Below are 17,199 nucleotides of genomic sequence, written 5' to 3' on the forward strand. Positions count from 1 at the left end.
GAGCTTGTATGCAGCCATTCAACCAAACCTCACTCAAATCACACCCTGACATCTTAAAAGACAGATTAAATAATGCAGTTTCTAAGATAGGCTGATCATAGAATATCTTTGTTCATTTGTTTGTCTCTTCAGTCTGGTTTTATTTGGGCCTCTGAAACAAGTCCTAGTTGTAGTACATTTCCATGATGTCCCGAGAGGTAATTAGCATTAACATCTGTTAAGAGTGTTAAGGTTTTTGCTTGAGTATTGTTTTATGAGTAATGAAGATATAAATAGTAATATTTATTGTGTCCTGAGTTTAATATCATTTGCTATTTTCATTTTGTTTTATCTTGATTTTCATTTGTGTTTACATTTCTAAAACCCTTATAAAAAGGCATGAACTTTCTGAGTTTCATATTTTAGTCTCCCTAAAAACATCTCAAGTTTCATATCCCCATCAGAAACAATCATCTTTATTATTATTATTATTATTATTATTATTATTATTATTATTATTACCATTATTATTATTATTATTATTATTACCATTATTATTATTATTATTACCATTATTATTATTATTATTATTATTATTATTATTACCATTATTATTATTATTACCATTATTATTATTATTATTATTATTATTATTATTATTATTATTACCATTATTATTATTATTATTATTATTATTACCATTATTATTATTATTACCATTATTATTATTATTACCATTATTATTATTATTATTATTATTACCATTATTATTATTGTCGAGCAGACAAAATTGTTAATACATTGGACAAAGTGCCTTGTGGCATTTAGTTACAATAATTTTCTTTGAGTTCTAATTTTGTTACGGCTAACTTTGCCTTTCATCTTATTGGGATGATGAAATAAAGTACCAGTTAAGTATTGGGGTCAATGTTATTGATTTTCCCATTTCCTCATTTAATTGTTGGCCTTGTGCCAAAATTCAAAACAATTATTATTATTATTACTATATAAGCTCCTTTAGTTATTATCGTAAATTAGTGATTATAATAATTTGGCTTTTTTTTTTTTTTAATTTGGCAATATTTCTTTTTTCTCAAATCAACAAATAAAGGAAATAATCATCCCATGGTTATGTTTGGCACCCTGCAATTGCTATGTTTGCTCATCTCATTGGCTATTTGTTTAAAACTGCATGAAATTATTTGTCAGTCACAAACTTAATTGATTTGCATAAACCCTTTCTTCTTCAGATTTTTCATGATGCTGTTTTGTATTTTTGTTTGTTTGTTTGTTTGTTTGTTTAGTTATGTATTTGCTGATGTTGTTTGTTTGTTTTTTTTTTCTTCACTTTTATTCCTTTCTCTTTCATATTTTGTCATGTCTGTGTTTTTCTCTCTCTCTTTCATAAATCTCGCTCTCTCTTGTAATGATTGATGTGTTTAATAATATTATATTTTATTTACAGATTTATTGTAATCATTTTATAACAATGTGGTGACTTAACTCTTTTATATTTTGTTGTTATTGTTGTTGTTTTATTGAAATATACCACCAAAGATAACACCAAGATTAAAAAACCCAGTAATTCACCCAAGTATTTTCCTTTCATTTAAAACTTAAAACTAACACAGCATCCACTTTCAGTTAAAGATAAATATTACCTTTTATTTATTTCCTCAACCCCCTCCTCCTTTTTAACTCTACAAAAATCCTATTAAATATTTTTGTAACTAGTTAAACAGTTAGAAGTATACTTAACATTTTTGGGTTATTATGCAATACCTGTCTGAATAACTTGCCAGATAATTGAATGGCTCATTAATTGATTTGTGTATGTGCATGTCAGAGAGAGAGAGTTGATGTTGAGGATTATAGCTGCTGAGGCTGACTTTGCTTTTTATCCTTTTGAGGTTGATGTAATCTTCTAGTCTCCTCCCCAAATATCAGGCCTTGTGCCTATAGCAAAAAAAGATTATCATTATTATTATTATTATTATAAACGTCGCACAGTATACAATATCATTTGGTTGTTGATTGAAGATATTGTGTTTACCAGGGGTTTGGACTGTTTGTCAAGTCACAATAAGGACCTCAGACAGACAGTACTTTATGCAATGTGTGCAGTTCCAAGTAATGCCAACTTTTGCAATACATCTAGATTGTAGGGTATCTCTTATTATCATTAATATTGTTATTATCATTGTTGTTGTTATCAAGGCAGCAAGCTGGAAGAATCGTTAGAGCATCTGACAAAATACTTTGGGGAATTTCTTTCAGCTCTCTGCAATCTGAGTTCAAATCCCATCATAGCCAAGTTTTGCCTTTCATCCTTACAGGGTCAGTAATATACATTGAACACTAAACTTCAGGTCTTGTGCCTATAGTAGAAAGAATTATTATTATTAAGGTGATGAGCCGACAGAATCTTTAGCAAGCCAGACAAAATGTTTAGCAGCATTTTGTCCATCTCTATTTTCTGAGTTCAAATTCTGCCAAGGATGAAGTAAGTATTATTAGGGCAGTATTAGGTTCTGAGTTTAAATCTTAACCAGATCAATTTTGCTTTTCATCCTTCCAGGATTAATATAACATAGTCAAGAATTTCAGGTTAATCTTATCAACTAATCTCACCCTACAAATATTAGACCATGTATTTATGTAAGAAATTATAAGTTTCAATTTTGCTAGAATTTATATTATTTTTCGATATAAAACATAAAATGATATTTTGTATTTTTTTTCTTTTCATTTTCCTTTTTCTCTCACCTTGATTTATCTTCATTTGATTTTATTAGACAAAACATCTTGAGGTTGAGTGCAATAATAAAGTTACCACAGTCCACAAAATGAATAATGTATTACTTGTAATTGTGGCAGCATTCACCCAGAGTGAGTCAAGCCAGCTCTGACCAATGAGTTCACAATGTCCCTCACAAATGCTGACCACATTTGATAGTCAGCCGCAGCTGAGGTTGTAATTGCTACCCACTCATGGTTCCACTACCAAAGACCATAGATGCTGGTGTCCGATTGTGCTTCCACATTTGTAAAGCTGGATGTGGAATGAGTAATGTTTTCTCGCTCATGTCACAGATACCCATTATTTAAAAAATAAAATGTGTGGAGAACATATTTTATTGTGTAATCCTAAATACCAGAAAAGGCCAGGATGCTCAGTCATAGTTAAGCTAGTATTAAACAACAGCAACAACATCCTGTCTTCCCCATGATATGATGCAAAGGGTTCGAAGAAATATCACAAAGCATCCTGTCTGACTCTCTAACAAGTTATCTGTCCATTTTCCTAAACCAGTGTTTCTCAACCTTTTTACCCTTGCGTAACCCTTAAAATAAATTACTTATCTCAAGGAACCCCTGCACAAAATATCTATATATATATATATATATATATATATATATATATATATCATATCTTTCTCATATTTTTTCATCATAGTTCACATAGTAAATATCATATATATATATATATATATATAGGGTGTCCATGAATTTCAGACATTGCTATATATATCCTCAATGGTTATTATATTTTTTTGATAACATAATAGGTTAGATAGGATGATTTATATATTAGAATATTACAATAACCAATAATATGTTGTGCATGTATAGTAATGTTACGATCATGAAATTAGCATTAGCTTATCTCACTCTTCTCTCATGGAACCCTAGGGTTCAGAAACGCTGTCCTAGACTGTCATTTGGTGTATGGGCCCCAAAGAATGAAAGGTAAAGTCGACTTTGGTAGGAATTGAACTCAGACCACACATAGCTGGAACAAGTGTTGCAAGGCATTTCATGGAATGCTCTAATGATTCCATCAATCCACTGTTCAAGACTGCTATATTATTTGTCCACTCTGAAGAAATGACAAAGTTAACCTCTGCAGGATTTGAACTCAGAATGCAAAATCCCAGAATGATATTCCAAGGCATTTCATCCACTGCTCTAACAACTTTACCAATTCATCATGATTGTGTGTGTGTGTTTACGTACGTACATACATACATACATAAACAAGAGGTAACTCTCTAAATGAACATGACTTAGTAGACTTTATCATCTGACGAACAAATCAATGAAACAAGTTCAGGTTTAGTACTGAAGGCCATATAATTGACTAGAATCTTTAAGGTGACACCCCAGCATGCCTGCATTCCAATGACTGAGACCTGTGAAAACAAGAAACACAAACTGTTAAACATATACATTTGTGTGTATATGCTTCAGTGTTTCATTTACATTCCACTGAAGGTCTACTTTTCTGCTCTGAGTATTTGGGAGAACCATCACTCCTTCAGCTATAGGAATTGAAATCAACACAGCACGATATGAAGCACTGGATGTGTGTTAACTACAAACACAGCAGTAACAGGATACAAACTGTGTGCATGTTGGCTTCCAGTGTGCCACATTTAATGCTCAAATAGCTACAACGTTTGTGTAAATGCATATTTCATTATACATATATTTATACATATATAAATGTTTATATATATATAAATGTTTATATGTGAATACCTATATGTGTAGATATAGATTTGTACGTGATGTAGTATATATAAATATGTGTGTACAAATGCAGGAATGCGTGAGTGGATATGTGAGAAAGAACAAGAGCTATAAGGAAAACAAACAAAAATGAGAGTGTCATGGCAACTCTGCAGAATTGATCTTAAAATGTCTCTGTAGTTGTATCAAGCCTCTAGGTTTCAGTCAGTCTTGCTTCATATATCAAGATAATAATAAAGAAAATTTCAACTTCAGAAGTGATGTTGAGGAGACCAAATTATAAAAATAAAAACACAAAACTTTCCATGCAGACTTACATGGGAAGCTTGATAAATGTAAATCTCTAATTCACATATGTTTGTGTGTTTTATAGAAATACATGCATGTGTGTGATGTAAAAAAGTGGAGCCACTGTTGATAACTTCCTTGACAAAATTCCATGCAACTTATGTGACAAAAAAAAATTTTTTTAAACTCAAGGCAACATAGTAATTTAAGAGCCTATAACAGATAATCTGACAAATCTGTTACAGGCATATGTCTATTATAAGAAAGTGGTTATGCACAAAATCAAGTTGACAGCTACTATGTGTATATATGTGTGTGTGTGTGTGTGTATTTTATGATTTCATTGACTAATAGTCAGTTGTTAGAGCTCAGTATACTTAAGCTTTTGAGTATAGTGTCAGATGAGTACTGAGCAAAGTATCAATTAATGACTGACAAAAGAACAGGAATTACATTGTCAGTTTCATTAGCTTATAGCTGTTTCTGCTATAACAAGCATTGCATTCAGAGCTGAGTACTCCAAGGCAGCTATAAGATGTTGCTTGAGCACTCAGCTATGAGTACACTCTTGTAGCAGAAACAGCTGCAAACTTATGAAAGCAATTGCATAGCTCTTGTTTCATCATTTAATAATTGATGTATATATATATAGTTTGTGTATTGTAGTTTGTTGATCATAACATATAAACTATAAACAATGTTTGGAACTCCAATTTAAAAGGTCCATCCATATGCGAGGAGCAAATGCTTTTTAATTCCATGTTTTCTTACTGTAGTTCCATTCCAATTACTTTAAATACAGGCTGCAAATATAAAGCAACTGTGGAAATTAATTTTTACATTCATTCAATACGTTTTTACATATGATCCAACGATAATATTTGTTATGTAATACTGTTTAAGGATTTTCGTTATATAACAAATATTCTTGCAATTGAAACATGTAATACGTATTGAATAAACATTGAAATTTATATCCTCTCTTGTTTTGAATGTGGTGTGTGTGTGTGTATGTAAAGAAAACCACTTTAGTCTAAACAAACTAGTAATGATCTATATCAGTAAATATCAGTTCAGTAAAGTTTATGAAATAGAATAAACTTATGTGCCCCTTAAGAGAAGGGAATAATTCCAAGGTTTTCCTTTCAGGTAAGGCTGTTCATTCTGGAAGAAATGACAAGATGTATTGGAAAGCTATACACAAGGCTAGAGATGATGATACCTTAGTGAGAGGGGTTTGCAGCCAAGTAAAGATAGTGGTAATAGGTCATATGACAGGAAACATTAAGATAGAAAGGCCAATTGGAAAACTATTACACTGTAGAATGACTTTGCTAGAAATAGAGCCACCAAGTTGAAAAGGGAAGGATAATTCTGTAAAAAAAAAAAGAAATAGAAATGAATGACCATGGTTTGATCAGCATTTGGGGCAAATGTCTTTTACTGTAGCCTCAAGTCAGTCTAACCTTGGGAGAAAAATTGAATAGACAAAAACTTTATATATGTTTGTGAATATTCAAATGTATGTGTGTATATGTTTATATATATATATGTGTTCATTGTATGTGTATAATGTGTATGTTTATATTTGTAAATGCATAGACATAAACTTTATATATATTTGTGAATATTCGAATGTATGTGTGTATATGTTTATATGTGTTCATTGTATGTGTATAATGTGTATGTTTATATTTGTATGTGCATTTCTATAAATGGTTGTGTATATGTTTGTGCATGTATATATGTGTTTGTGCATTTTTGTATTTATAGATGCATGTATAGCCAAATGGTTAAGAAATCTGTTTCACAATCATGACCGTCTAAATTCCATCCATACAGTTAAATGAGATCTTGAGAAAATATCTCTTGCATTATCATTGGATGGATCCAAGCCCTGTTAGTAGAATTGGGTAGATGGGAACAGTGGAAGCTAGTTGTTAAGGCAAGAATAAAATCATTTTATTCAGCTAAAATGTTCAACTTCTTTACTTGAAGCACAAATGTAAATATATCTGTTTTATTGCAAATGGCTGGTTGCTACCATTCACCCAGAGTTTACCATAATACACATGGGTGGAAATATAATGATTTCATAGCTCTTGTGATTCCAGTAGTTGTCAAAGCAGAGTGTCTGGTAAAAGGCATCAACAATTGTGTTACCTGTACAAGGTATGTGTCATCATCATCATCGTCATTTAACATCCGTTGTCCATGCTTGCATGGGTTGGAAGTTTGATCAGGGTGGAACCAGACTCCAGTCTGATTTGACACGGTTTCTTCAGCTGGATGCCCTTCCTAACACCAACCACTCTGAGAGTGTAATGGGTGTTTTTAAGTGCCACCAGCACGGGTGCCATTTGCATGACACCATTATCTGCCACAACTGCGATTTTGCTCAACTTGATGGGTCATATGCTCAAGCATGGCATATTGTGCAAGTGCACATTATATGCCAAGAAATACAATATCCAACAAAAGAAATTATTTGTAAAGGCAATAAAAGTTTCTTAAATTTAAAGAATGAAATTTTTTTTTTAAAGTTGCATTTTCTTTTTTAATATAAATAATAAAATTAGGTCCGGTGTCATAATTCATCATCATCATCATCATCGTTTAGCATCCGTTTTCCATGCTAGCATGGGTTCTAGATAATAATTCTATATGCCAATGACAAATCTTATTTTTCATTTGTCCCCTACTTTTGTAACTAAATATAGATGACATGTTGATCAGTGTATTATAATAAAATATCTGACCACTTGCTATGACTGCTATTGCCTCCTTTTATTGACACATTCCTAACAGATTTCATTGTGGGTGAGAAAGAGTTCTGGTTTATTTCACCAAGAAAGTGACAGGTTTATTGCACTGTGAAAGGATACCTGAAATTGTAATTCCAGAAACATGAGTTTCAGCAAGTAATGAAATTTCAGGGAAGGTAGGTGAGAAAGGGACGTTTACTATTGAAGTTTAAAGCAGATGAATACTGTGTAGGCATTTCACTGTTTTACAGCAGTAAGTAGAATTTAGTTAGGGTTAGTAAACATCAGATAATTATCAAGGGTTTTCAATTTTCCCAAGTCAGGTTGCAGAGAATTATTTTCTATTTTGGATGTTTGGTAGAGAAAACCAATGTTCCATATAATGTTGAGTCTTTTACTAACAGAAATATATTGAGCCAAGTTCCCATCATGCTCCTCATTAGTTTTGTCAATGATATAAATATATCATTGGAATTAGACGTTTATGTTCCTTAGTTCAGTCTAGAGGAAAGAGAGGAAGAGACTGTGCCCCTGGCCCTTGTAGTCTTTCTGGGATCAATGAGATCGATGTTGTTAACAATCTACTTCAACTCTCACAAGTTAACAAATTCAGGATTTACATGTGCAGAAAGGGAACTCAAGAGGTCTAATGTTTCTGGAAAGAATGGACTGAGCATAGTGGTTAGTATGGGACCTGGAGCAATGGACAGAGAGTGAAGGATAAGTAAATAAGAGACTAGTTAGTCAAGAGTGCCAACTCTGGAGAGCAGATCTTGTAGTAGCAGTAGAAAAGCTGAAGGAAGACACCTCATGCTTGTTGGATAGAGGTTGGAGTATATTTGTGAATGAATTTCATGCCAATTGGTTCAAAAAGCCTTGAACTACTCAAATTTCATTATCAGTAATTATACCACCCATCACTCTTTGAAGCAGTCTTAAGGCATTATTCATACCAAACAGTAACCTTGTAAAATGACATGTTTAACTGTCACTTTGAAATACTTTGTATCACCTACAGTCATTGTTAAATGGAATCTAATGGTGTACTGCTTTCATATCCAATTTGTTGGAGAATTTAGTATACAAAATAGAACATATAAGATCTTTCAATAATAGAAAATGAATAATACCATCAACATGTTTAATTTCTTTCTTTATAAACATTTCATTAGGTTGAGGAAAACAGCTAGGTTTAGTAGCAATTGATTTTAAATTGTTGTATTGGTGGGATCAGGACATTGGAACAAGCAACATTAAGATGACTTTTAAATGAAATGATTGCTGTATTTAAACATAGGAAGTTATTTTTAAAATCATGTTCTGTAACTATTGTACAAAAGTTAAATGAAACAGCTAAATTAAATACACCTAACACACAAGATGGAAGATGGAAAAACAGTCTGTTTGGTTTTAGCTGTCCTGTCAATTCAAGGACATTGCTGAAATGTTGGGAAAGAGAAATTCATGCAATTCTCCAAATCAAGTGAAACCTCAATATATTGGCTGGCCAAGGTGGCAAGCTGGCAGAAACGTTAGCACACCGGGTGAAATGCTTAGCAGTATTTTGTCTGTCTTTATGTTCCAAGTTCAAATTCTGTCACGGCCGACTTTGCCTTTCATCCTTTCAAGGTCAATAAATTAAGTATCAGTTGCATACTGGGGTCGATCTAATCAACTGGCCCCCTCCCCAAAAATTTCAGACCTTGCACCTACAGTAGAAAAGAATATATTGGCTAACTATATATACAATGATACTAACATTTTTTTTCAAGTCAATTTCTTAGGTGGTATCCTTGTTGTAGCAAAAGATGGTTGGTACTGAAGTTGTGGTATTTTTTGACTGACATGATTATGAAAAATATTCAGCCATTTTGCAGTTGTACCAAGTTTCCTTCTTCACTGAACAAGTAAAATTGTCATGGTAGGAGCTAACACAGAAAAACCTTTAGGTTGATTTGTGTCAACAGTTTACTCATTGCTAAGAAAACAAGATTCTATTTCAGCGAGAGTTCCAGATAGGGCATATAGAAAGAAAGGAAAAATTACTGGTTAACCTCTGCATTTCTTTGAGCAGCTTCCAGAGAATGAGCTTTGGTGATTGCTTGTTTCAATTTCAGTGAGAATTTCTCAAGTAGATGAGTCTCTAATGCTCTCCTTTCAATATACATTAACAGTCACAGCTTGAAATATAAAGTATTCGTTGAGGCTGTATTGAATTGTAGCATAAGATTTTGTTAGCTGTTTTTGTAACAGCAACTGGAATCCACAAAAAATTGCATTCTGTTGTTTAATGAAGATTCAGTTGAGAATAATTATTGTGCAATCTGCAATATGTCTGAAGACTGAAGGTGAGATAACATTACCAAGCAAAATGAGTCTTTGTTATTTTGTGAAGTCTAGGAAACAAAATGTATTGAGCAAAATTTACTGAATCACCAACACATAACATAGAAAATAATGAAAATAATGACAACCCAAGGAATAGCAAACCTAGAACTTTAAACATATAAATTAACCCTTTTGATGCCAACCCGGCTGAAACCGCCTCTGGCTCTGTAGTACAAATGTCTTGTTTTCATAAGTTTGGAATTAAAATCTTCCACCAAACCTTAGTCACAATTTATTTTCCTAACTCTAGCTTAATGATAACTAAGTTATTTTACTAAATTCTTTGTTATATTTAAAATTAATTGAAAGAAACACAGAGCATCTCAATAGAAATATGGTAACAAAAGGGTTAATGAACACAGATGAGTAGATATACTGTTTTGCATCCAATAACAAGTTCCAAAAATGAAAACACTCCTAAAACAAATTGAATGTAAACTAACATAACAATATACCTTTAAACCAACGTCCCCAAACCATGTGCAAAGGAAAAGACTAGCAAAAATACTTAGGAATGTAGTTTTGTAGTGTGTCCACTCACTGTTTGTATGTGATGGAATGTTGTCAGAGTGATGTGCCGGAAGAAATTTTTCTTTTGTCATTGTTATATTTCACTGCAGAAAGACATGTCTCAGAGAACTTTCTGATTGACGTTGTGAAAATAATTGCTTTCAGTTTTAGCTGAATAAATTGTTGCGACGAAATGCAGTTGCCAGAATCAAATAGTTTTATTTGGTTGAAACATTCAACTTTAGTATTTGAAGCACTAGTGTAAACATGTCCGTTTTGATGCAAATGGCTGGCTGCCAGCCTTCGAGCAAGGTATACCATATTGCTTCTAGACCGCAAGTAGCAATTGTGATTCCATAACTTCCATCAGATAAACTTGCTTGTTATTAATTCAAAGAGGCAAGTATGCCACACACTTTGTCATACCAATTCTGCTTAGGGATTACATTAAGGGCACAAGTATCTGTGGAATACTCAGCCACTTATACATACATTGTGTAGAGAACTCAATTGATAAAACAATTGGATCATTCATCAATGAAACTAATTAAGGACAGTTTATTCTATTATTTTATATACATGCATGTATGTGTATATGCATATTCATATATGTTTGTTTTTGTGTGTGTTGGTTTGCCTATATCTGTGTTACTATGTATAGTATGTGTATATATTTGTATTTGTGTATCTACTTATCAGAATGTTCAGTATGTGTTTTGACCAGCTATTTGACTCCACTTGACTGGTACCGAACTTGCGAAAAAACATATATGCCCCAGAACCTCTCAGAACTAGAAACCATTAATTAAATATCATCCTAGCTTAAGATTATCAATGAAGATAATCATGCAATATCAATATCTGTATAATCACCATTAATCTTTAGACATGTTCAGCCTTATAAGAATGAAGGACAATTCAGAATAAAGAGACCCAAAATATAAAGGATTCATAGGCAACAAGAATATCAAGCATTCCCATCATCGACTGCCTAATAGATATCACTATGGTTTTGACACCTGGGCAGTTCCATTCAATCCAGCAGTGTCAACAGCATTGAAAACAAATGCTGCTTGAGAATTAGTAGACATGTAGCAAGAGTGATATGTCCATTATGTCTACACCTTCTTACTATTACTAATACCATCACTGAATGTAAACAAAGCCATATGAACATGTAGCTCCAAAGCTAGAAATTAAAAAGTAGTACCTGTAAAACAAAGAAATTTCTTCCAAAAAAGGACATTGCTATTTCAAAAACTATAGAACAAAATAGAAATAGCAAACAAAATGTATTCAGCAAAATTTACTGAATCACCAACACATAACATAGAAAATAATGAAAATAATGACAACCCAAGGAATAGCAAACCTAGAATTTTAAACATATAAATTAATGAACACAGATGAGTAGATATACTGTTTTGCATCCAATCACACGTTCCAAATATGAAAACACTCCTAACACAAATTGAATGTAAACTAGTATAACAATGTACCTTTAAACCAATGTCTCCAAACCATGTGCAAAGGAAAAAAACTAGCAAACACCAATATCTACTAAATAAATATTTAACAATTGAAAATAAATTAACCTAATAAATCACTTATTAAAAAATTATATAAAATAATATAGATATAACAAAAACTTCCAAATCATAACAAACTGCTAATATAAATGAATGACCTAACTACAAACAAACTGAATAACTTTCCATTTAATCACATGGCATTAAATCCTTGTGATTTGGGAACAATTCAAACTAAACCCATAAACTGTTGAATAAACATAATTATAGAAAGAATTTAAACAAATATTTTTGCTTAAAACCTATGATTTTTGAAAGAGTCTTTTGTGTTATTTTTATATGTTTTCTTCACCCTTTGAATTTTAAGAACTTACAGATTTTTTATAATATAAGTCTTGATAAATACAACAGCATTGGTATAAAAGTAATACTTCAGCTGTGTGATTTATCCAAGAACCCAAGTTCAGTTAGACTGTAAACCATACAGTTTTTCTTTATTTGTTTTTATTTTCATATAGATATATTGGGATGAAGCTGAATGTGGGTTTGTGAACATCATAGATGTTTACCTTTTTCAGGGGTTTTATTTTATTATTTTTTAATTGTATTTTTTCTATCACACTGGCATCAAATGGGTGACTGACTTTTGCTGTCTGAAAACAAGTTGGTTTCACCCTACATATGTATGTGTGTGTGTATATATATATTTATGTATATATGTGAGTAAACATACATATACACAAATATGTATGTTTGTATACATGTATAAATGTGAGTAAACATACACATGTATGTATGTGTATATATATATATATATATATATATATATATATATATATATATACACACACACACACATATATGTAGATATATATATATACATATATGTATTTGTCCTAATCAGATATGCAAGCTATTAATTATTACTTTCAAATAATTTGTAAATACTCTGATTTATTTTTGTTGTTTCCAGCCCGTCCGAACTTTTTGAATTTACGCAGTAACACCCAGAGTAACACTGCTAAGCGTACGTTTAAACTTCTCTCTCATTTCTTTCACCATGGTAGTACACATTTTCGGTACTTCTGCATGCCTGGATGTTGTCCTCCTCCATTCTTTTGGCTGTTATTGGTGATACAGTACAATGTTCTTTTTACCCTTTCATCATACTTTTCAAAAATGTCATCCTTCTCTATATTTCAATGTTTCAGACAGAATCATTCACAGTTGTTCACTGCACTATTTTTTCGGCTTAATGTTTTCCTTATTTGCTATTAGTTTTCACTTTTGCATGATTTTGAAATAGTCTTCTGGGGATAATTTTACAAGTTGTTGCTTATATTTGTAACTTTTGTTTCATTTCTTTTTTCTTTTTCTTATATTTAGTTTTCATATAAAACACTGCCAGTTTTTCTGGAAGATTTTCTTTTCATTTGCTGTGTGAACTAAGCATACTTCTCTAGCTTTAATATATATATACAGCTTCATTACATAACTGAGTAGGCATCTAATAAAACAGTTTAGTATTTTCATCAAATAATCAGTGTGTGCACATGTGTGCAGTTGTGTGCATGCCAGTGATTAAGTGTGTACTTCAGAAATATAGAATATTAACATAAATTTGGTCACATCCCTCTCAGTTTTGAATTGAAATCCAGCTGGGTCTGAATATATTTTCCATATACCTAGAATATGAGAATTAGAACCAGTAATATACTGAAGTAGATTCAGTTGACTGTATTTTGTCTCTCCATTATAAAAGCTGGTTTTGTATCCTAGATATATATGTATGTGTTGCTACATATATGTGTATATGCATGTATATATACATTTATATACTTGCATATATATGCGTTTGTGTTCAAATGTGTGTGTACTTAGACACACATATATATACATGTATACACACGCACACACTTAGACACATATATATACATGTGTGTATATATATATATATATATATATATATATATATATATATATATTTAGCTCTGTACATGTACAAATATATATATGTTCATGTATGCATGCATTTGTATATGTGCATTTCTGTGTGTGTATGTATATATGTATTTGTGTATATATATATATATTTATACATATATACACACATGTATATATATACACACACACACAGTGGTTGGAACAAATGTTTTCCCGCTCGCAAGAACAATGTGGTAATTATAATATCGAGAGACATCCCATTTTAAAGCAAGTTCTGCATCGCTGTTTATTTATCTATATATTTATATATTTATTTATTTAATGTTCTGCTATTTGGGGAAGCCTTCTTTTATGTTTGGAAATCTTATTCTAAATGCTTTCTGTTGCAAAAATTTCCAGAAACCATATTTTGCAAATTTATTGTAAGAACGTAGCATAAATTAAAATAGTATGTATAACCTTTTATTTTGTTCTCTCTTTCTATCTATCTCTCTCTCTCTTTCTCTCTCTCTTTCTCCCTCTCTCTCTCTCTCTTTCTCATGTAAGCTAACTTTTAAATGATTTTCCTTTTATTAAACTATCAGATACTTATAAAAATTGCTATTAAGACTTCGATATTTCTATATAGTAAACTTAACTGACTCTTTAAGAAAACTACTATTTTTTTTTTCTCTTACAATTTTTAGAAATATGTTTAAAGCTTTAGAAAACTATTTAATCTGTCGTTATCTCTATCAGTTATGATTAATAAACATTCTAAATTGATAAAATTTATCCAAGCAGCAGTTAATCTCCAGTAATGAATCTCCATTACAGTTGTTCCAGTATTATAATTTTATACATTTATCATATAAAAATCATTAATGCTAAAATCCTGGATTAATATTTTTATTAGCTAATTTCACTTCAGATCTCTACATGTTAAGCTTTTATTCACGTTTCAAAAGAGTGAGGTGAGTTGTAACAAATCATTTCTGAAATGAATGCCAAATAAAAAAATTTGCAGAAATATAAAAAATTGCAATTTGTTAGTATATTTCCTTCATTACAAGTTTGTTTGTTTAATCTTATTACATAAAAAGATTGCAAACTCTGAGATTTCGAGCAAACATTCTGAAAAATAACAGTTTGGAAAACAATTGACTTTATAAACAAACATCATTTACAATATAGATGATCTAAGTCATCATTATCATCATCATCATTATCATCAGTTAATGTCTGTTTTCCATGCTGACATGGGTTGGATGGTTCCACAGGGCTGCATTGAGCTCCAGTGTTAGCTTTGGCATGGTTTCTATGACTGGATACCCTTCTTAATATCAACCACTTTAAAGGGTGTACTGGATACTTTTTTCTTTTGTGCCATTAGCACTAGTGAGGTTGCCAAGTAACTTGCAAGACAGAAAAAGAACAGGACTATAAAAAAACATTAATGGAATTGATGTATGACAGCTATGTAAAACTTATTCCTTGATAAATTCTTTTCCTATATGTTTTCTAAAATAGTCTTTGACAAAATTTGTAACTCCATCTCCTTAAAACCTGTCTATTTCTCCAACTAAAATAATCAGTTTTTCTTTTTATAATTCAAGAAAGATATTATAAAATTCTTAAAGCCCTTTATCCGGTCAACTCAGATAGTTGCATTAATTAGGTTTGAAGAATGTGGATCGGGAATGCATCAATTAGTGCACAACTATATAAATTCTTTACAAAAATCCTTCTGTAGGACCATTGTTTCCAATCTTTGTATGATACCTATAGCTTAAGATTTTATATGTTTTAGATTAGCTCACTTGTAGATTTGAAATTGGTATAATATATTTATCATCATCATCATACGTTCGCTTTCCATGCTGGCATGGGTTGGACGGTTTGACTGGTGAGTCAGGGGCTGCACCAGGCTGAATCTGATCTGGCAAAGTTTCTACAGCTAGATGCCCTTCCTAATGCTAACCACACCGAGAGTGTAGTGGGTGCTTTTACATGCCACTGGCACAAGGGCCAGTCAGGCGGTTCTGACAACGACCACACTCAAAAGGTGTTTTTACATGTTACCTGCATAGGAGCCAGCCCGGCAGCACTGGCAATGACCACGCTTGAATGTTGTTTTTCACATGCCACCAGCACATGTGCCGGTAAAGCGACGCTGGCAATGATCACGCTCGAATGGTGCTTTTCACGTGTCACCAGCACGAGAGCCAATCAGGCAGTACTGTCGTCGGCCACATCAGCGATTTTGATTTGTTTACACTTGCCTCAATAGGTCTTCGCAAGCAAAGTTCATTGAACTCCATCAGTCAAAATTACTCATGTGACTGCACGTATATGATTAAGCCTGGACAAAACACTTTTTTGAGGAAAGCTGTCAGTTACCTATATATGCAAGTTTCTCATTTTCATGCCCCTAATTTTAGCCAAAGGAAAAGCCATTACCAATACATCTCAACATTAATATTGTCACAAATGTTGCTGTTAAAAGGCAAAGTGCCAGAACAGTTACTTCAAGAGATCTTACCTGATCCTCTAATTGTTGGATTGATACTTTTTTAATATCAATCCCAGAATGCTGGTGGATTTGAATTCGGAAGGCAGAGAGTTGGCATAAGTACCATGAAGCAGTCATTCTTTCCAGCACTCTTGCTTACTCTACCATTTCACCTCATTAACAAGCAAATATTATTTCTTGTCTTGACTGGATAGATCTGTTCTCTCTTTCTCTCCAATTTTCTGGTAAATCAACTCACTCTGAAATGTAGCAACATATCAGGAAGGTAGACAAGTAGTGAACATTTTTTTACAGAAACAAATTTAATATTAAGTATATTTCACATGTCCCCATTAAGGTAAATCACTGCTTAGAAAAATAACATGGATTGAAACAGCATCATTTTATCTGTATAGGTAATATGCATGTTTAGAGGGAAAATTGTTTGCTTGTTGGTTTTAAGACAGCTTAAGGCATTATTAATTCAAGGATCTGATATGTAAGGTTTCAGGATTGATAAAGATAGTGCACATTCATCACAAAAGAAGAGGAGAAAATTCTGATTTCTGGTTTACGAGTTTTTAAGATGTACCAGCAATACAAATATATATTTTAGTTTCAAAGGATCAGGAAGGGGATCATTAGATATACTAACTTAGAAAGGCTTGCTTCCTTATGGAAGGACATGAAATGGAACAAATTTTCAGAGGAATTCTACTTAGCAACCTACCACTTTGAATCCATAATTGAAATAGTTGACGTTTTGTCTAAG

At 32.0% G+C, this 17,199-nt stretch overlaps 1 protein-coding gene across 19 annotated transcripts in view; it reads left to right on the forward strand.

Moving 5' to 3' along the window:
- LOC115211116 (kinesin-like protein KIF13B) overlaps positions 1-17,199 on the forward strand; it is a 772,943-nt gene that overhangs the window by 715,877 nt on the left and 39,867 nt on the right. For 13 of the 19 annotated variants that reach the window (XM_036502438.1, XM_036502452.1, XM_036502447.1 and 10 more), the window contains one exon: positions 12,966-13,055. The exons of 2 other annotated variants lie outside the window; for them this stretch is intronic. In XM_036502438.1, coding sequence (XP_036358331.1) covers positions 12,966-13,055 — 90 coding nt within the window. The remainder of the gene's footprint in view (positions 1-12,965; positions 13,056-17,199) is intronic. 4 more of the 19 variants (XM_036502444.1, XM_036502450.1, XM_036502454.1 and 1 more) reach the window with 1 other exon arrangement.

Source organism: Octopus sinensis, linkage group LG4 (assembly GCF_006345805.1).
Source record: "Octopus sinensis linkage group LG4, ASM634580v1, whole genome shotgun sequence".
NCBI classification, from domain to species: Eukaryota; Metazoa; Mollusca; class Cephalopoda; order Octopoda; family Octopodidae; genus Octopus; species Octopus sinensis.